This window comes from Oncorhynchus masou, chromosome 16, assembly GCF_036934945.1.
Source record: "Oncorhynchus masou masou isolate Uvic2021 chromosome 16, UVic_Omas_1.1, whole genome shotgun sequence".
NCBI lineage: Eukaryota > Metazoa > Chordata > Actinopteri > Salmoniformes > Salmonidae > Oncorhynchus > Oncorhynchus masou.
In genome coordinates this window covers 16,538,457-16,559,312 of record NC_088227.1, presented here as the reverse complement: position 1 = coordinate 16,559,312, position 20,856 = coordinate 16,538,457, and the positions used below count along the sequence as shown (strand labels likewise).

The 20,856-nt window shown below is 40.3% G+C and overlaps 2 protein-coding genes across 2 annotated transcripts; both read left to right on the top strand.

The window, feature by feature from the left end:
• Positions 1-1,021: 1,021 nt before the first annotated feature.
• LOC135557560 (fatty acid-binding protein, brain) lies at positions 1,022-2,651 on the top strand. Its single transcript, XM_064990947.1, has 4 exons — positions 1,022-1,185; positions 1,310-1,482; positions 1,761-1,862; positions 2,362-2,651. The coding sequence occupies exons 1-4, from the start codon at positions 1,113-1,115 to the stop codon at positions 2,410-2,412; spliced, it is 399 nt and encodes a 132-aa protein (XP_064847019.1). The 5' UTR covers positions 1,022-1,112; the 3' UTR covers positions 2,413-2,651.
• Positions 2,652-4,710: 2,059 nt separating this feature from the next.
• Positions 4,711-19,501, top strand: smpdl3a (sphingomyelin phosphodiesterase acid like 3A). Its single transcript, XM_064990465.1, is given in 6 exon segments — positions 4,711-4,751; positions 11,582-11,726; positions 17,353-17,530; positions 18,079-18,130; positions 18,132-18,198; positions 19,199-19,501. Coding segments are annotated over 6 exon segments (786 nt in total).
• The last annotated feature ends 1,355 nt before the right edge of the window (positions 19,502-20,856 follow it).

The window sequence follows — 20,856 nt, the reverse complement described above, 5'->3', positions numbered from 1 at the left end:
GTGTTTGTCACCATTAAAAAATATATTTTTTATTTATTTATTTATGTCTTATACTGTATCTGGCCAGAGGAGGGCACCAAACATGTCTTTCACTCCGACATTAATGGATCGTTCAGAATAAACTGGCAAATACACCGTACATTATCTTTATTAGACCTTTATTGACGCAAATTGTTAACTGAATATAGATATCGAAACAATTAAATGAAGGATAAATATTTGTTCAAATATGGATTATGCATGTTACTGTAGCAACAAATCTCCATGCTATGAATTAGGCTACCCATGTTAACTCACTCTGTATCAAATGTCAAAGCGCTTGGAAACAAAGCACTGAACATCTTTAAGAGGGCCAAGTAAAAAATACGATTGTCTCATAATAGTATTCATACATGCACATGCATACACATTCATCACATATTTAATCAGTATAGTCAGAACCCGATGTCATGCTATGAAATAATTACTGTAACCATAGCCTACTCAATAATGCAATGCATGAATGTTCCATTTTTACTTTCCTTCAGATTTATGATACTGAAAATGAATAGCTTTCTCTGCCTGAAACATATGACCTCGTCGAATGCACACAGAGTGCATAATGGCTGTCCTCAATGCAGAATGCCCATGCGACTGTTTGAGTGGATTAATCCACTTAACGACAAAGAATTATCAAACAAGCTCTGATTCCGCCTGAGTATCTGAGTATTTTCACACACCTAGATATGGCATATTCCTTTTACAGTCTGTCTTGCAGAGGGCAAGGAGAGTAGTTAGTGTTGTGCAGAACATTCCTCTAGTAAGTCACAAGACGGATCTGCAACTGCAATCGATGCACGAGCAGTTGATAAATAATAGTTGTAATTTGCAATGAGTACACTGAGTCAAATCTTTGTAAGGTAAAAAGCGAAATATAGCTTTAGAAGCGCTCAACGCCAATCAGAAGACAGAGAATATATCCTAAGCCAATGGGAAGTAATTCTCCGCCCCTTATAGGATGCATATTAATAAGCCCCAAACAAATAACGTAGGTGCACGGGAAAACGCTTACAGACTCATCAGTATTAACTTTACCTCAGTTCTCTTATTGCACGGTCCTCTAACTCTTCATCATGGTTGATGCCTTCTGTGCCACCTGGAAACTGGTCGACAGTGAAAACTTCGATGAGTACATGAAAGCACTTGGTGAGTTTTTATAACTTTAAAAGTATAACCTCATTTATTTGTGACTTATATTTGATACATTACATGATGTATGGTCGTTCGCATGATCACACCTCTTATTACATTTGTTTCCTTAATTTCGCAGGTGTTGGTTTTGCAACAAGGCAGGTCGGAAATGTGACCAAACCAACGGTTATCATCTCAAAAGAGGGGGACAAAGTGGTCGTAAAAACCCAGAGTACTTTCAAGAACACTGAAATATCATTCAACTTGGGGGAGGAGTTTGACGAAGCCACGGCCGATGACAGAAACTGTAAAGTAAGTGCTACAATGTGGGATTTATGGTCAAAATTGGGGATATATGCACTGGACACTACTCAGCTATAGGCTTTGGGCAGTTGGAACCGCTCATCATTTTCACTGGGTTTGAGAAGCCTGTTACAGTGCCCAGTCCAAATTTGTAAGAGTAATATGATCTGAATTATGTTTTTGATCTTGTATCCCTTGCTTGATAGAAGTTACAATAACATTGTAGTTATATGTAACTAGTTGGTGAGAGCAATATTCTGACCTATTTTGCCCGTCTGTTTGTATAGTCCACTGTGAACTTGGATGGCGATAAGCTTGCGCACGTTCAGAAGTGGGACGGCAAGGAGACCAAGTTTGTGAGAGAAATCAAGGATGGAAAATTGGTCATGGTAAGAGCCTTACTGAGTTAATTATGAAATGTGAATTCCTGGGTAATATAGATGCTGAAACAAGGCGGTGGGGCAGCAAGCCCACTAGTAATACTACTGGTGGAGAGGGTATTGCTATGCTTAAAGCCTTTATTCTGAAGTATAGTAGCATAGTTGTCAATGTAGAGATGTGAAAATTAGTATAGAAAATGTTCATTGTCCTCATCAGTTCAGCATGATGACTGCAGTTATATATCTATTTTTTTTAATGCACGTTTGCAGGCTTACCTCTAATTGTCCATATTATGCATTTATCATATTATACAATTATCATATTAAATGGTCATTTCTGGTGTGACCTGGTGGGATGTATTTAGCTAATAGAAACTGGAGTCTTATTTGTATCGCCATAAAACAAACAATATCTTACTTTTAATAATGATGAATGTTTATTTACACTCTATTTCATGTTTGATTTGCTCATTTCAGTGATTTATTTGTTATTTTATCTGATCCACAGACTCTCACATTTGAAGACATTGTGGCAGTGCGTACCTATGAGAAGGCATGAGCTGGGAGACGTAACTATTTAAATCATTCGAGTCCATTTTACTGGGAGACAGCCAATGTTTACTTCTTTTGTTTTACTGTATGCTGACCGTTGCACTTCATCCTTCCAAATGTTTTATGACATGGGCTGGAAATCTTTTTTTTTTTAAAGACATTTTTATATACATTTCTTTCATGATAGATCATCCTTTGTAAACATGTGTGAAACATGCTGAAATAAAAAAATTAACTCAAAAAGTATATATTTTTTATTCTGTTATTTAAATGACTGTTTGATACCCATTGACTGCACAATCTCCTCAAACTCAACATATTGACTCACTCAAGGATTGAGCAAGTCTGTCTGGGAGACTGTCACGTGTGTAGGCTGGTTTGGTATATATCTCACAGAGAGTAAAACCCTCAAACCACTATTTGTCATTTTGAGGCTTTTGTAGGCTACCTATCTGTAGTCCTACAAAACAATAATAGGTTATATATTAGTTCACACATGTAGTGTTATTAACTGTTATGTAACAAAATATAACCTAATCAATCCATTATAATGGTGTTCCAAACTTGCATTGAGATTGAAACAGTGCGTAGCCTTAATATGTAGGATCTTCCTGTATTGCAGGATGTTGTTCTTGTAGGTAAGATCCTATGTCGTGTCTGCCCCAATGTATTCATTTTATGACCATTCAATACAATGTATCAGCAGAAATCAAGCTCACATCCCTTGGAAGTCCATGTTGAAACAATGTTGCAAAAATGGCTTTGGCGTGTGTATACCTGCGCCAAAGTCAAATATAATTTTAGTAGAACTGCGCCGAGCGACCTCAGCTCTCTCTCGACTCTCTCTCTGAAATGTAAACTATCTAAAGTGCTCCCGTGACCGCAAAGTTTTCACAACCATGGAGCGGTTAAAGGAGTCACATGACCGCCATACTTCCTGTCTGTGTTTGCTGAGAAAACGTATACGGACGCATTTTCGCTCACATTTTATGAGCTTAATGTGAGAGTATGGGCGTCGTGTCCCTTCTGGTTGGGCTGCTGATTTATCGCGGCGCCTCTTGCACCTGTAAATAGCATTTACCTGCCAAGCATAGGTAGATTGTTTATATGCGTTGATTGCACCAATTAATATTTTAACCTGATTGTTGAGCTGTCAACCATTTTTGCATGTAAAATGAAAGCGCATGCTGATATTTGCCTTTATATTCTACTCTGTTTGTACAGTTTTTCTGAATCATGTACAGCCTTTTTAATAATTAATTATTTTACAATGTTGTCGATGCTTACAACCCTGTGACCTTTTGAAAAACAGTAAATGCGTTTTCAAAATGTGGTTGCCTTCTCAAAACATAAATAAACTCAGCAAAACAAGAAACGTCTCTTTCAGGACCCTTTCATTCAAAGATAATTCTTAAAAATCCAAATAACTTCACAGATCTTCATTGTAAATGGTTTAAACCCTGTTTCCCATGCTTGTTCAATGATCCATAAACAATTAATGAACATGCACCTGTGGAATGGTCATTAACCTCTACCAGCTTACAGATGGTAGGCAATTAAAGTCACAGTTATGAAAACTTAGGACACTAAAGAGGCCTTTTTACTGACTCTGAAAAACACCAAAATAAATATGCCCAGGGTCCCTGCTCATCTCTGTGAATGTGCAGAGGAGGCATTCTGCAAGAAAGCATGAGGACTGCAGATGTGGCCAGGGCAATAAATTTCAATGTCTGGACTGTGAGACGCCTAAGACAGCGCTACAGGGAGACAGGACAGACAGCTGATCATCCTCACAGTGGCAGACCACGTGTAACAACACCTGCACAGGATCGGTACATCTGAACATCACAGCTGCGTGACAGGTACAGGATGGCAACAACAACTGCCAGTTACACCAGACATCACTGGCAACAACGTAGACTATGGACACAAACCCACCGTCGCTGGACCAGACAGGACTGGCAAAAAGTGCTCTTCACTGACGAGTCACGGTTTTGTCTCACCAGGAGTGATGGTCGGATTCACGTTTATCGTTGAAGGAATGAGCATTACACCGAGGCCTGTACTCTGGGGAGGGATCGATTTGGAGGTGGAGGGTCCGTCATGGTCTGGGGCGGTGTGTCACAGCATCATCGGACTGAGCTTGTTGTCATTGCAGGCAATCTCAACACTGTGCGTCACAGGGAAGACATCCTCCTCCCTCATGTGGTACCCTTCCTGCAGGCTCATCCTGACATGACCCTCCAGCATGACAATGCCACCAGCCATACTGCTTGTTCTGTGCATGATTTCCTGCAAGACAGGAATGTCAGTGTTCTGCCTGGATCTCAGAGCCTGGATCTCAGGGTGAGGGCTAGGGTCATTCCCCCCCAGAAATGTTCGGGAACTTGCAGGTGCCTTGGTGGAAGAGTGGGGTAAAAATCTTACAACAAGAACTGGTAAATCTGGTGCAGTCCATGAGGAGAAGATGCCCTGCAGTACTTAATGCAGCCGGTGGCCATACTACATAGTGACTGTTACTTTTAAACCCCCCTTTGTTCAGGGACACATTATTCAATTTCTGTTAGTCACATGTCTGTGGAATTTGTTCAGTTTTTGTCTCAGTTGTTGTATCTTATATTCACACACTGTACAAAATATTTTGCACCTTTTACTTTAAAAAATGTAGGTAACTATTTGCATCAGCTTTTTAAGTAAATCCAACAAGGAGGATCTTTAAAGTATAATATACTTTACTTTTAGTGTATTACAAACTCAAATATGTGAAGTGCAAACAACTAGATCGCAAAAATTCCTTTCATTCAACTTAATTTTGTCAGGTTCAGAACAGTTTTTGTTTGTTTGACCTGCTTAAATCCCAGAACTAATGTTATAAGTTTGATATACTTAATGTAATCCGTTACAGAGCTAATATTGTACGTTTCATTTGCTGAATTTACTCAGTATAGTAATTTATATTCTGTTTTATCTACAAATGTTTTTTGCTGAGTTACTTATGGTACTCAAATTAGTCAAATGTATTTTAATTGGGTTCCTACTACTCAAATATGTACAGTTGAAGTAGGATGTTTACATACACTAAGGTTGGAGTCATTAAAACTTGTTTTTCAACCACTCCACAAATGTCTTGTTAACAAACTATAGTTTTGGCAAGTCGGTTAGGACATCTACTTTGTGCATGACACAAGTAATTTGTCCAACAATTGTTTACAGACATATTATTTCACTTATAATTCACTGTATCACCATTTTTACTAGGATTAAATGTCAGGAATTGTGAAAAACCGATTTTAAATGTATTTGGCTAAGGTGTAAGTAAACTTCTGACTTCAACTGTATTCACAACTATACTTAAAAAGCTGATGCAAATAGTTACCTCCATATACTTGGGATAATTTCTATACATGGGAATATGCAAAAAGAAACAACAGTGTTCAAATTCAAACTTCCACATCTTTATTTTAATAAAATAAATGTTATCATTTTATCATTTCTTCAAACTTCAATCTCAAATTGCCCTTTAAACCTTACTCCTTAGGCATTCATATTTTGTCATCTGTAAGCATTCTGGGTATAACTACACCTTGCCTCCTTAGGTAAAGTTACATCCAGATAGCTTGCACCTGACTACAAATAATTATAGATTCTCACAACTGCATAAAGTTTAGGTGATAGTTTGGGATTAGCACTTTGACCTCACATCGTGTACAGATTGGCAAAGATTTTCTGGTGGTCTGTGTGCCCCTTAACAACAAAGCAATATTTTATCAGAAACGTAAATGAACAATTTGTCTAAATAGACTTTACACAAAGCACAATATGAACCTTAGCTCAAATACAACCTCATTCAAACTGTTTTAGATTAATCAAAACATGGGGTTTCAAAACATACATTGCGCATTTGTTACAAAATGTATGCCAAATTCTCCCTTAAACCTGACTCCACATGCACATATTATTTTGACAGGCTTTTGTTGGAGCGATGGGTAACAATGCTTCGAGGGTGACTGTTGACGTGTGCAGTGTCCCTGGTAGGCGCCCAGGTTGGGGTGAGGGGACGGATGTAAAGTCTATACTGTTACAAACCGCCTTTATAGCACCTCCTTTTGACTTAAACAAGTCAAAACATGTTGGTGTATATTCGTCCAGCTTCTGCATAAAGGTGGACTCAAGAGAAACAGTTGTAATTCTTCTGAACTCTTCCTTAATCTGAGAGAGAGAGAGCACACATCTTCTGAACAGATAAGTACAAAAGATGATCCGAGAGCCAGAATGCTATTGGGAAACCCCTCCCAAAGCTTGTGTAGAGTGAGAATGTTCAGAGTAATCTTTAATGCATATTGAATTGTAGATTATAATATTAGGTCAAGACAACAAACTATTTAAATAAATAAAAAATGATACCTACATTGACTATTTTCCTTCAGTTGTATTTTGTACCTGAGTGGGTTCAAACAGGGTTGGCCCTCTTTCATTGAAGTCCTTCACAGAAAGGACCGGCCGGAACAACATTTTGTCTTTGATATGAGAAGGTCTTTGCCATTTTAACACTCACAATGTTGTGGTTGTCACGTATTTGTACTTGAATGCAGCAAAACTGCAGATCTTACATTGCATGTGCCGCTGGATTCCTACGGAATTAAAATAAAATCAATTATTTTTTTGTGTATACATAGGCTTAAAACATTACTACTTACACATCCCATATGCTATCTCCTTTTAAAATAAGGAAGACACACATTGTCAATACCTGCCTGGGTGTCATCGCATTGTGTAAAACACTAATAGGACCCTATAAAATCCTTCTTTTTTTTTCTCCCAAATACCGTTTTATTTTCCGGAATTCCATGTTAACTTTGTTGCCTAAAATGTGTTCAATCCATTTGGGTGATAAACAAATACAGTATATATCTAATACCTATTCTTCACACTAATGTTGGGTTACTGTAATAAAAATATCCTGTGTATCCTGTCCGAGGGGAACCGTCGTGTAATTCTGTTTAGATTTCTGGATTCCGTCGGAGTTTTCGGCATTGCGGAAATCAGAGCCCTACAAGCCTTTATATGAGCTACAATGACAACACAAATATATTGTAACGACCCTGGGTTTATAAGCGCGGAAATCGACCCGGCCGCACGAGCATGCTTTTGCGGCACAGTCGATAGCGGGCCCGGTCGAGGATTCGAGACATGCTTCCTGCTGTTTCATTACAATATTTACATACCATGTCAATGTATTCTGGAAAAGATGGTCTGTCCAGTACCCAAGAACGTCTGAATACCTATACTCTAAAGAAGAGGAGTTGTATTAAAATCTATGACAATGTCAGGAAAATAAAACTCGAATGACTTCAGCTTTAGATGGCTAGCAGAAACATCGCAATCCTAGCTGACTTGGAAGAGCTGCTTGTTATCCATCTTACTAGCCAGCCCAGTTATTTCATTTAGCTAGATAACTACTACACAAGGTCAACGTTTGCAGTGCTGCCTTGAACATGTTGTGAAAATATGAACAACAAGGTTTCCACAAGGACAGGTGTAGCTAGATAGTGTAGTTAGCTAGCTACCTAGCCAGGCAAATATTACATTGCAGGGGAACCATGTTCAGTTCTACTGTAATGTTTGCTAACGATGCACTTTTTGGTACGCTAGGTAGCTAATATGTTACATAGCGATTTCGGTCAATATATAACGTACACAAAAATGACAAAGGTTAGAAACAGCGCCGAGGCGAGTAAATGCCCTGCTAACTTACTAGCTAGTAGCATGCCCACCACTAGCTAACTATACAGACATCACGGCCGTTAACTAGCTAGTAGCATGCCCACCACTAGCTAACTATACAGACATCACGGCCGTTAACTAGCTAGTAGCATGCCCACCACTAGCTAACTATACAGACATCACGGCCGTTAACTAGCTAGCTTTTCAACTTGCAAATATATAACGTACTCTGCAAATATCGCCAGCTAGAAGCTTTTCGTACTTGACGAATATTAGTTAAAGTTTTCCACAAACGAAATGTCGAAAATATGTGTAGAGAGATCCAAACTACATTCCAAGTTATAATTTGGTCCTTACTTGCTTCATGGCCTTTCCAGAGGAGAAAGATCAAGAGGAGGTCCATTGAGCTGGTCCAGGCACAATATACGTTCAGAACTTGATCTAGCATGTTAGTCCAACATAATAATGATATTTTGAATATCATATTTTTAAGTTGATGGTTGTTACTTAGAAATATTCGTTCAAATATAGCAGCATGTTACCTTGGATTTTTATTTTAGCAAATGCCAGTCTGTTACAACACATATAAATTAAGTACTATATTCAAAAATGTAAGTAAAACCAGAAACCTATTATTTTAAGTAATTATCATTGATTTTCTTTTGCAATATTTACTAAGCCTGTGGGTCATTTTTTAAAGCGTACACATATTTATACAAGTTAAGTTTGCCTTTAATAAACACAGTTGACAGTGAGAGGACGTTTCTTTTTTTGCTGAGTTTATATTTATCAAAACTATATTATACCATCAAAATTGCAAATACTTTAACAAAAGAACATAACAGCCTGTGAAAGATTAAGGCAACCATAGGCTACTAATCTCTTGAATCCAATCAGACAGAACAGAACGTTTAAAAAACAAATCCCGGTAGATCAACACATTTTATTTACAGTCGCTAAATCATGATCATCAAAATTGGAAGTACAAGTATTCAAATGTGTAGAATGATGGGTAATTACTAAAAAGGATTAATATACATTCCAGCAGCATACCACCCTGCATCCCACTGTGGGCTTGCTTCTGAAGCAAAGTAGGTTTTGTCCTGGTCAGTCCCTGGGTGGGAGACCAGATGCTGCTGTAAGGGGTTTTGGAGGGCCAGTAAGAGGCACTCTTTCATCTGGTCTAAAAATAATTAATTTCCCAATGCCCCAGTGCAGTGATTGGGGACATTGCCCTGTGTAGGGTGCTGTCTTTCAGATGGGACTTAAACGGGTGTCCTGACTCTCTGTGGTTACGAATGATCCCAAGGCACTTATTGTACGAGTAGGGTTGTTAACCCAGGTGTACTGGCTAAATTCCCAATCTGGCCCTCATACCATCACGGTCACCTAATCATCCCCAGCTGACAATTGGCTCATTCATCCCCTGTAACTATTCCCCAGGTTGTTGCTGTAAATGAGAATGTGTTCTCAGTCAACTTAGCTGGTAAAATAAGGGATTTTTAAAAATCTAATAGACAGTGTGTAAGATTAATTAATCAGTGTCATCACAATTTCATGTATCCAATACAAATGCTGTTTTGCTTATAGTTTTGTAGACTTTCATTTGGTCCACAGAAACACCATCCACAATATAAATAAGGAAATGTCAATACAATGGAGAAACCAATTATTTGAATGTATAGGCCTCAATCCACACACAAGCAAAGTTCTGTAATGGAAGGTAACAATGTTGAAGATAATGATTTAGGACTAACCAAATTCATTCTCTACATCTCTGCCTGTCCGCAATATTGTAAAACATCATAACAAAATTAGACAGTCCCCATTGCCTAGATCTATCCATGTATTGTACATGGTATGACACTGATAGTGTGATTTAGAATTTTGTGTATTTGGCTTAAGTAGCAGGAGTCGCATGTCCCCATCCTGCCTGGTGTCAACGGTACAAGCTGGTGGCGGTGGTGTAATGGTGTGGGGAATGTTTCTGGCACAAGTTAGGTCCCTTGATACCAATTAAGCATTGTTTGAATGCCATGCCTTGTAGAATCCATGCCCCAAATAATTCAGGATGCTCTGGAGTCAATGGGGGGTCCAACCCGGTACTTGATGGGTTTACCTAATAAACTGGCCACTGAGTTATGTTAGCTATAATTAATAAATCCTGACTAGCATGAATTACATAATCCCCTACATGTAATAAAATAGATTGATATAACATGCCCAATAATATTTCAATTTCAGGGAGATTCTGGCACATCTCTTACCTGCATTTTGACCCCCCCTACCATTTTTATTTTATTTTACTAGGCAAGTCAGTTAAGAACAAATTCTTATTTTCAATGACGGCCTAGGAACAGTGGGTTCACTGCCTGTTCAGGGGCAGAACGACAGAGTTGTACCTTGTCAGTTCAGGGATTCGAACTTGCAACCTTTCGGCAACCAACGCTCTAACCACTAGGCTACCCTGCCGCCCCATGTGACTGATGAATACACCAAAGTGTGTTCTCCTCTAAGGGTGTCCCAGCCTCAAACCCTGGTCTTTTTGGAAACTTCATGTGTGACTCTACCAGCTCATCCTGTCAGCTTCCAGCACATGAAACAAGTTGCTCCACAGCCAGAGTTTAGGATCTGGACAAGGTTTGTAGCTTTATATGGTATGGAAAACAACATGTTGTGTTAATGTGGATTTGTTTTCCTGTTTCATATACAACGCTAATGGAGAAGTAGCCTGTGCACCTTTTGAGAGTTTAAACAACTAACAAAAGCATATTGCTTCCTCCTTCCTGTCATTGGATAACTAACAATGATATTGTTACTGATGGAATTGTTGTAAAATAAGCAACCAATCAGTGATTTGCTCACTGAAGCATGAACAATGTCTGTATAGTGTATCGTTTTGAAACAGCTCTAGGCTTTGTCTCGAACCGAAATGTAATAAGTCATTTCCACAGCAGCCTAATAGGCCATAAATCATCCATACAGTAACTTCTGCTGATATTAAAACCAAGTGCTATAAAGTCATTATGCCAACGTTCAACCAGTGGGGACAACTCCGCATCAGATAGGTGTGCATATGAATAAAGAGCCATGCATAGCAAAGGCTACTAAAAATGCACTAAATGCTATGCTAAGGCCTGAACATTTTAATCACACATAACACGAAAGGACTTGTACTGCATGTGTATGGTGCTAAGCTAGTTCATTTCACAAATCTTCAGTTAATCGGTTAAGCCTGACATTTTATTGGCATGTATAATGCTTGTTAAGCATAATTCAGATGCTTTGGTGAAAGGCCCTGCCACTGCACCTAGATTCAAATGTGAAAAAAGACAACTCCTGGATTACAGGGATTTATGGGTAACACATTAGCAGATCTTTGTTTTATTTCATTAATTCTGCCCTGGGCTCTCTCTAATAAGTTATTTGAATGAGCTTATTCCTCTCACCAGAGACAGCCCTCCACATGTCCCATCAGGGGAGCTGTCCACAGACGTGGTGATCCAAGTCATCAGCAACATGACTCAAACCATCAGGGAGTTCCTCTTAGACATGCCGGTGTACCCCGCCCTCGGGAACCACGACTACTGTCCCCAGGTATTCTATCTATTACACTGAACTCTATCAGAGAAGTAGTTGGTGAACCAGGCCAGGCAATCATTTGAGAAACCAAGGCTGTTGAGTCTGCCAAGAAGAATGTGGTGATTGACAGAGTCGAAAGCCTTGGCCAGGTTGATGAATACAGCTGCACAGTAATGTCTCTTATCGATGGCGGTTATGATATCGTTAAGGACCTTGAGCGTGGCTGAGGTGCACCCATGACCAGCTCGGAAACCAGATTGCATAGCGGAGAAGGTACGATGTGATTCAAAATGGTCAGTAATCTGTTTGTTAACTTGGCTTTCGAAGACCTTAGAGATGCAGGGTAGGATGGATATAGGTCTGTAGCAGTTTGGGTCTAGAGTGTCTCCCCCTTTGAAGAGGGGGAAGACTGCAGCAGCTTTCCAATCTTTGGGAATCTCAGATGATACAAAAGAAAGGTTGAACAGGCTAGTAATAGGGGTTGCAACAATTTCGGCAGATAATTTAAGAAAGAGAGGGTCCAGATTGTCTAGCCCGGCTGATTTGTAGGGGTCCAGATTTTGCAGCTCTTTCAGAACATCAGCTATCTGGATATGGGTGAAGGAGAAATGGTGGGGGTTTGGGCGGGTTGCTGTGGAGGGTGCTGGGCAGTTGACCCCGGTAGGAGTAGCCAGGTGGAAAGCATGGCCAGCCGTAGAGAAATGCTGATTGAAATTCTCAATTATAGTGGATTTGTCGGTTGTAACAGTGTTTCCTAGCCTCAGAGCAGTGGGTAGCTGGGATGAGCTGCTCTTATTCTCCATGGACTTGTTTTTGTGCTGGTCAAGGGCAGACAGGTCTGGAGTGAACCAAGGGCTATATCTATTCCTGGTTCTACATTTTTTGAATGGGGCATGCCTATTTAAGATGGTGAGAAAGGCACTTTTAAAGAATAACCAGGCATCCTTTACTGTCGGGATGAGGTCAATGTCGTTCCAGGATACCCCGGCCAGGTCGATTAGAAAGGCCTGCTCGCAGAAGTGTTTTAGGGAGCGTTTGACAGTGATGAGGAGTGGTCGTATGCTCGCAGACCCATTACAGATGCAGGCAATGAGGCAGTGATCGCTGAGATCTTGGTTGAAAACAGCAGAGGTGTATTTGGAGGGTGAGTTAGTTAGGATGATATCTATGAGGGTGCCCGTGTTTATGGATTTGGGATTATATCTGGTAGGTTCATTGAATAGTTGTGTGAGATTGAGGGCATCAAGCTTAGATTGTAGGATGGCCGGGGTGTTAAGCATGTCCCAGTATAGGTCACCTAGCAGCACGAGCTCAGAAGATAGATGGGGGACAATCAAATCACATATGGTGTCGATGGCACAGCTGGGGGCAGAGGGTGGTCTATAGCAAGCGGCAATGGTGAGAGACTTGTTTCTGGAAAGGTTCATTTTTAGAAGTAGAAGCTCAAATTGTTTGGGTACAGACCTGGATAGTAAGACAGAACTCTGCAGGTTATCTTTGCAGTAAATTGCAACACCGCCCCCTTTGGCAGTTATATCTTGTCGGAAAATGTTCTGGTTAGGAATGGAAATTTCAAGGTTTTTGGTGGTCTTCCTAAACTAGGATTCAGACACGGCTAGGACATCCGGATTGGTGGAGTGTGCTAGGGCAGTGAATAACTTAGGGGGAGGCTTCTAATGTTAACATGCATGAAACCAAGGCTTTTACGGTTGCAGAAGTCAACAAATGAGAGAGCCTGGGGGGTGGGAGTGGAGGTAGACACTGCAGGGCCTGGATTAACCTCTACATCACCGGAGGAACAGAGGAGGAGTAGGATAAGGGTACAGCTAAAGGCTAACAGAACTGGACGCCTAGTACGTTCAGAACAGAGAGTAAAAGGAGCAGATTTCTGGGCACGGTAGAATATATTCAAGGCATAATGTACAGACAAAGGTATAGTAGAATGTGAATACAGTGGGGGTAAACCTGTGCATATAGTGATAATGAAAGACATATTGTCTCTAGAAATAGCATTTAAACCAGGTGATGTCACTGCATGTGTGGGGGGTGGAACTAAATTGTTAGCCGAGGCAGGTTGAGCAGTGTTAGAGGCTCTACAGTGAAATAAAACATTAGTTACAAACCAGAGCAGCAATCGACACGGCATGGTGACGTTAGGGATAGGCATGCATAGCCGGGTGATCATACAAGTCCAGTGCGTGGCTTCAAGCAGCTAGCGGCACGTGGCTAGCAGGCTAACAGAAACGGATGGATCAGCAGGGTTCCGTGTGGTAATCCAGGCCAATTGGCAAAATATGTATAGTGGCTGAAGAAATATGTCCAAAGAGCCTCTTAAATCAGCAGTCCAATGTGCTTAAGATAGCTAGCAGGCCGCAGATTAGCGGCTGTGCGTTCAGGGGTCGTTAGCTTCTATAATTCCAGGTGGGAAAAAATAAATAAAAATCATAATAAAATAAAAATAGGTTCAGAGCTTGCGGTAGGAATCCGGAGATATCGAGAAGAATAAGTCAGACTAGCTCTGGTTTGAGTCACGCTGTACAGACTGGGGAGAGTTGCCCGGGATAAAGGTAGCTGATGACCTCTAGCAAAGGATAACTGACTGCTAGCTAGTGGCTTCGGAATGTATTCGATGGGCCTCGTAAGCCAACAGTCCGTTGTGCTCTAGACAGCTAGCATTCAGGGGACGTTAGCTGTGAAGGTTGGAAGGTGAGAAGGTTCAGAGCTTGCAATAGGAATCCAGGGATATGGAGGGAAAAAAAATAGGCCCGGTATGCTCTGGTTGAATCGCATTGTACAAACTGGCGAGAGATTTCCTAGCTAAGGTTAGCTGATGACCGTTAGCTGGCTAGTTAGCTGGCTAGTTTATGTTGGAGAGATTCCAGTAAGAGGCAAAGAAAAACACGATAAAGAAAAAGCAGGTCCACACCACATTGGGTGCTACGCCATCTTGGATATTAGGTGAGTATTGTGGACTTACTACAATGTTGTTGATCCATTCACAGTTTTCTCCTATCACAGCTTTTAAACTCAAACTGTTTAAAAGTAACCATTGGCCTCATGGTGAAATCCCTGAGCGGTTTACTTCCACTCCAGCAACTGAGTTAGGAAGGACGCCTGTATTTTTGTAGTGACTGGGTGTATTGATACACCATTCAAAGTGTAATTAATAACTTCACCATGACCAAAGGGATATTCAATGTCTGCTTTTTACATTTTTACCCATCTACCAATAGGTACCCTTTTTGAGAGGCATTGGAAAACCTCCCTGGTCTTTGTTGTTGAATCTGTGTTTGAAATTCACTGCTCGACTGAGGGATCTTGCATGTGTGGGGTACAGAGATGAGTTAGTCAATCAAAGATCATATTAAACACTATTATTGCACACAGAGTGAGTCCATGCAACTTATTACGTGACTGTTTTACTCATGAACTTATTTAGGCTTGTCATAACAAAGGGGTTGAATATTTATTGACTCAAGACATTTTCATTTTTTCATTTTATTATAATAAAAAATAATAAAAAATGAAAAACATAATTACACTTTGACATTAAGGGGTATTGTGTGTAGGCCAGTGACAAAAAAACCCTCAATCGAATAATTTTTAAATTCGTAACACAACAAAATTTGGAAAAAAGTCAAGGGATGTGAATACTCTCTGAATGCACTGTTTGACCTTCTCCATTCTCTATGAGGATATTTCCAGGGTGTTCTGCAGGGTCACTCAAATTCACCGTCACTTTATTGGGGATATAGTATAGGATTGTGTTCAGGCTTATCAATCACAGCTTGGGCTGTACCAACTGAGAGTGAAATCCTCCTTCACAAAAGGTATATTTTAGTCATTTAGCAGATGCTCTTATCTAGAGCAAATTCAAGTAGTGAGTGTATACATTTTCATTTGTACTGGTCCCCTGTGGGAACTGAACACACAACCCTGGTGTTGCAAGTGCCATGCTCTACCAACTGAGCCACACAGCACAAAAAATTGACGGTCAGGTAAATTTATTGTGTGCTGGGTCAAGTTATTGTGACTTTTACAATGGTTATCAATATATAATGTTTAAGGACATTAAAAAAAATGCAAAAAAGAAGTAAGTACCAAGTACCAAGAGGCCTGATCAGCAGGCCTAAAATGAGTTCTCTCATGTTCTAGCCAGACTCAGGGGGTTGAATACTTATCTAATCAAGATATATGTGTTTTATTTTTCATGATTTTTTTTATTTTTTTTTACAAATGTTAGAATTTATCTTCCGCTTTGACATTAGAGTATTTTGAGTACTGTAGATTGTTGACCAAAAAATGATAAATCAATTTTAATCCCACTTTGTAACGCAACAAAATGTGGAAACGCTCAAGGGTCGCGAATACCTTCTGAAGGCACAATAGCTACATTACTTAGTAGAAGGACTATATATCCAATCTGAATTTAGTAAAAAGGGCTTTTATGTACTCTGCGCCATCGTCTTGGAACACCTTACAAAATACTTTTAAACTGGAAGAACTTGTCCCGATTGGTGTTTTTAAATCACTGATGAAGGATTTTGAGGCTGATTCCCTGACCTGTCAATGCTTTTAATTTGCTGTTTTATACTCTTGTGAATTCAATGGTTTTTACTAGATTACTTGTAGTTTTTCATGTTGTCTGTCTCTAATATTTTTGTAATGACTTGGTGCTGCCTATCTTGGCCAGAGCGCCTTTGAAAAAAAGATTTTACTCTCAATGAACCTTTCCCGGTTAAATAAAGGTTAAAGAAAAGAAAATAACTAGCCAGGTTTTATTTTTTTATATTTTTTTCACCTTTATTTAACCAGGTAGGCTAGTTGAGAACAAGTTCTCATTTGCAACTGCGACCTGGCCAAGTTAAAGTGTAGCAATTAGACACATACAACAACACAGAGTTACACATGGAATAAACAAAACATACAGTCAATAATACAGTAGAACAAAAGAAAACAAAAAGTCTATATACAGTGAGTGCAAATGAGGTAAGTTAAGGAAATAAATAGGCCGTGGTGGGGAAGTAATTACAATATAATAATTAAACACTGGAATGGTAGATCGGCAGAAGATGAATGTGCAGGTAGAGATACTGGGGTGCAAAGGAGCAAAATAAATAAATAAATACCAGTATGGGGATGAGGTAGGTGGATAGATGGGCTGTTTACAGATAGGCTAAATACAGGTGCAGTGATCTGTAAACTGCTCTGACAGCTGGTGCTTAAACCTAGTGAGGGAGATGTGAGTCTCTAGCTTCAGAGATTTTTGCAATTCGTTCCAGTCATGGGCAGCAGAGAACTGGAAGGAAAGACGACCAAAGGAGGAATTGGCTTTGGGGGTGACCAGTGAGATATACCTGCTGGAGCGCGTGCTACGAGTGGGTGCTGCTATGGTGACCAGTGAGCTGAGATAAGGCGGGGCTTTACCTAGCAGAGACTTGTAGATAACCTGTAGCCAGTGGGTATGGCGACGAGTATGAAGGTGCGGAGGGCTTCTGTCCTGCTTCTGTCTAAGCACCAGAATACTGCTTATACAGGATATAACATGGAAGACTGACACGTGTTTTTTTTAAGCAAGGTTTGACTCCAAACCAGTCCTATCATGCCTAAGCATGCTATTTCTCCTGTCATCCCTCTGCAGGTTGTCATTGCTCATGTTCCATTGGGTTACTTCCCCTATGCCAGGAACACCAAGGCCGTCAGAGAACTCTACAGTGAGAGACTTGTGAATATAATTCGCAACTCCAGGGAGATCATCTCAGGGCATTTCTATGGCCACACTCACAGAGACAGCATAATGTTCTTGCAGGATCAGCAAGGTGAGTCACTGGATAACGTCAAAGCTCTGCGTTGGAGAAGTGACTGTCATCAAGGAGTAACTGGTATTGATGAACTTATAGTATTGATAGCATTTGATTATATTCAATAGATCATATGCTGTTAACTTAATCATAGACTCTTTCGCAAAAGTACATTTTTGTCTGGTAAGTGCCTGGGTCAGGATGAGGTTTGGATTATTTGTATCTGTCATCAAATTCTGAACTCTACTTCCTACATACAGTATCACTGTGTGAACGAGGCATCATACGCTAAGTGACCTTTTGTACCTTTCCAACTATAATGACGCGTTTAGATCGTGTTCCACTCCACCTCAAATTACTCAGACAATCGACATCCACCAATGTGACCCATTCACCTCCTGTGGGTTCAGTGTTATCCTGACTGTCAGTGTTGGCTAGAATCCCCACAGCCACAAAAAAGCTTGTTTGTATAATTAGCTAGCTTAATGCAATGGAGGAGGAACTAAGGAATTAATGCCTTTAGCCATGTATTTATTTACCCAAATTATCATTTGTTTGCTTTGAAGGGGAGCCGGTTAGTTCCCTGTTTGTCACACCGGCTGTTACTCCAATCAAAAAGGCAGAAGTACTCCAACAATAGAGCCTTCCACATGTAGCATTAAGACCCATAGGACTACGGGCTGCTGGTAAGTAGGGAACTCAGTTAACTTGTGAACCACCATTATCCAGGGGTTTGGGACAATCTACTTTCATTTGGAAATATCCATTCATGGTGTATTATCCTCCTCATGTCTAACATTAACCCTCTCAAGGTGATGTAGTTAAACTGAACTTATTTCATGATTACCATGCAGAGGCTGATTCTGCTTTGTCACTTTCCCTCTTATTATTTTCATAAGGTCAGCACTGATCTGTCCTTGGCTTGGTTTACTAAAGTACAGTTTCAACAGAGCAATCCCAATGTGATTCTCGCTCATACAGCATAGAGCTCAGACTAGCTTACATGTGATTTCAGCATGCCCTAAAGACGGGAGCTCAAACATGTAACCGCCACAGTCGACAGTGGGGAGGGCCCAGCCTTTGAAAATCACTGTTAGTCTCTTTGTAGCTCTACTTCCTGGGGTAATCTGTTAAAAAAAGCAATGTGGAAAATAAGAACGAATCAGAAACATCTTGGCAACACTTTTTCAAACGGGGCGCATTCAGTCTCAACAGCTTAACAAATCCCTAGACCAGGGTTCCCCAACTGTCGGTCACTTTGGGGGGAGGGAGCGAGGGGATTTTCATTGTTGGACATAAAAGACTATAAAAAGCCCTGGAAATTCCCTAGTATTTCCACGCATAATAGAGAGAGAAACACTTGATCTATATAAATGCAAGCAAGGCGGAAAATCATTATGTTTTAGTCAAATATTATATTGGCTTGGGCTTCTTGCTGTCAATTTGCTGCCTATAAATGATTTGTAATTATGTTCCAGCCCCCCTACCATCCGCTCAAGAAAAAAATCGTCCCGCAGCTGAATCTAGTTGATGATCCCTGCCCTAGACCCACAGCAATGCTGTTCCTTCATGATTAATGTTGCTGTCATTCATAACAAATCTAATTATAATCAAGATACTCTCTCAGAGCAAGGTTTTTTACATGGCTTTTCATGGTTTTGAAATAGTATTTTTCTCTCTCTGAAGGATATTTGGCAGTACTACTCGAATATCATCAAAGCAAAACAAGAAAAAAGATCTGATTGGAAACTTGAATACGTAATCACTGAACCACTTGGATGAAAGGATATTCAACCACACAGCTTGTTTCAACTTGCCCTGAGTTTTGAGTTGGGGCAAAGTGAAACGTTTCAGAAGTATTTTCGCCATTTTATGGTGAGCTATGATGATACCATTGTGTGTGATGGGGCCTGCAAGCTGACTCAGGTCTTTGCGGTGCAGTCCTTGGACTATACCTCCTATATCAAACATATTGAAAAGGGACACTAAAACAGGGATCATTTTATTGTGAACTACTGTAATGTAAAAACTTAGGGATTTTATTAATGCTGTACAGATATTTCATATTTTTTTACCATTATTTAACTAGGCAAGTCAGTTATGAACAAGTTCTTATTTTCAAGACAGTCTTGGGTCAGTGGGTTAACTGCCTGTTTGGGGGCAGAACAACAGATTTGTACCTTGTCAGCTCAGGCGTTTGAACTTGCAACCTTCCAGTTACTAGTCCAACAGCTCTAACCACTAGGCTACCCTGCCTCCCCAATATGTTTTCACATGACCATGAAATATAAATGTATAATGTAATACTTTCAATTTTATTGGTGACAATTTAAGCATCTCTGAGGTTGAAATAAGGACACGATACCAGATGAGAATGTTGATGATTATATAATCGCAAAAGGCCAAATATTGTGTCCAACTTTTTTTTGGACCTTTTATTGATTTCTCTTTGACATGTTGAATTCAAAGAGAAATCGATCGCTAACTGCTAAGTACACTGTATGGTTATTGCTTTTAAAATGTCTGGCAGTTATTGAATAAACTGTGAATTGCTTTGCTTGCAGTATAAAGCAAATGGCCTCTAAGTGGTACTGTTGCACAAAAGGGGAGGGCATTCATGAGAAAAACATTATAAATTTTTTTTTTCAATGCACTTGTTTTATTTCCCAAAAATTAAAGATGGCACGACAATTTTCTCTGCATTTTGTAAGTTGTGATATTTTTTTCTCTGAGACACCATCAGTTTCTCATGTGCAGAGATCAAACTCTCTGGATCAAAGTGGCCCTAGTTTGGAGATTGTTTTCCCAGCTGTCATGCTACAGTTATCCTCTTCACCTGCTCCCCAGTCCCCTCTATAGCTGTACTGTGAGAGAGGTTAACTCATGACCTCGCTGGAGAAAATGAAAAGCTAGCAAATGCCACACTAGACCAAACCGCTCTGCGGGGGAGGGGGGATCAGACAGCCCCAACCCTATTCAACCCTCTCCTCCTCTCCCCTTGTTCCCCACTTCTCTCCCCCTCTCCCCACAGTCCAGAAGGACTATCTGCCCTTGCCTTTTGGATTTGGGGACGAAATCTTTTCACTCATATGCCCTCAACTGGGTTTAACATTAGCATTCAGGGGCTGAGAGAGTCTGGGAGAGTCACAATGCCTGGTGGAAGGGACTGTGGAAATGAGGTTAGTGGTTGGCATGGTGATAAAGACGACTCCGGGGTAACTGCAGCAGAACTCTGGCAGGCCTCACTAATGACTCTGTGATGCACTAATAAGCGTGAATCACTGGACTGCCAATCAGATGGGCTGGTTCCCCTCAAAGGACCAGCCACTGATGGAGCAAGCGAG

What these genes read in the sequence shown, in the direction of transcription:
- LOC135557560 (XM_064990947.1), top strand. Translation starts at nt 1,113, where the DNA reads ATGGTTGATGCCTTCTGTGCCACCTGGAAACTGGTCGACAGTGAAAAC. An exon ending in CCGATGACAGAAACTGTAAA is followed by an intron (nt 1,483 to 1,760) that starts GTAAGTGCTACA and finishes CTGTTTGTATAG; the next exon opens with TCCACTGTGAACTTGGATGG. An exon ending in AGGATGGAAAATTGGTCATG is followed by an intron (nt 1,863 to 2,361) that starts GTAAGAGCCTTA and finishes TCTGATCCACAG; the next exon opens with ACTCTCACATTTGAAGACAT.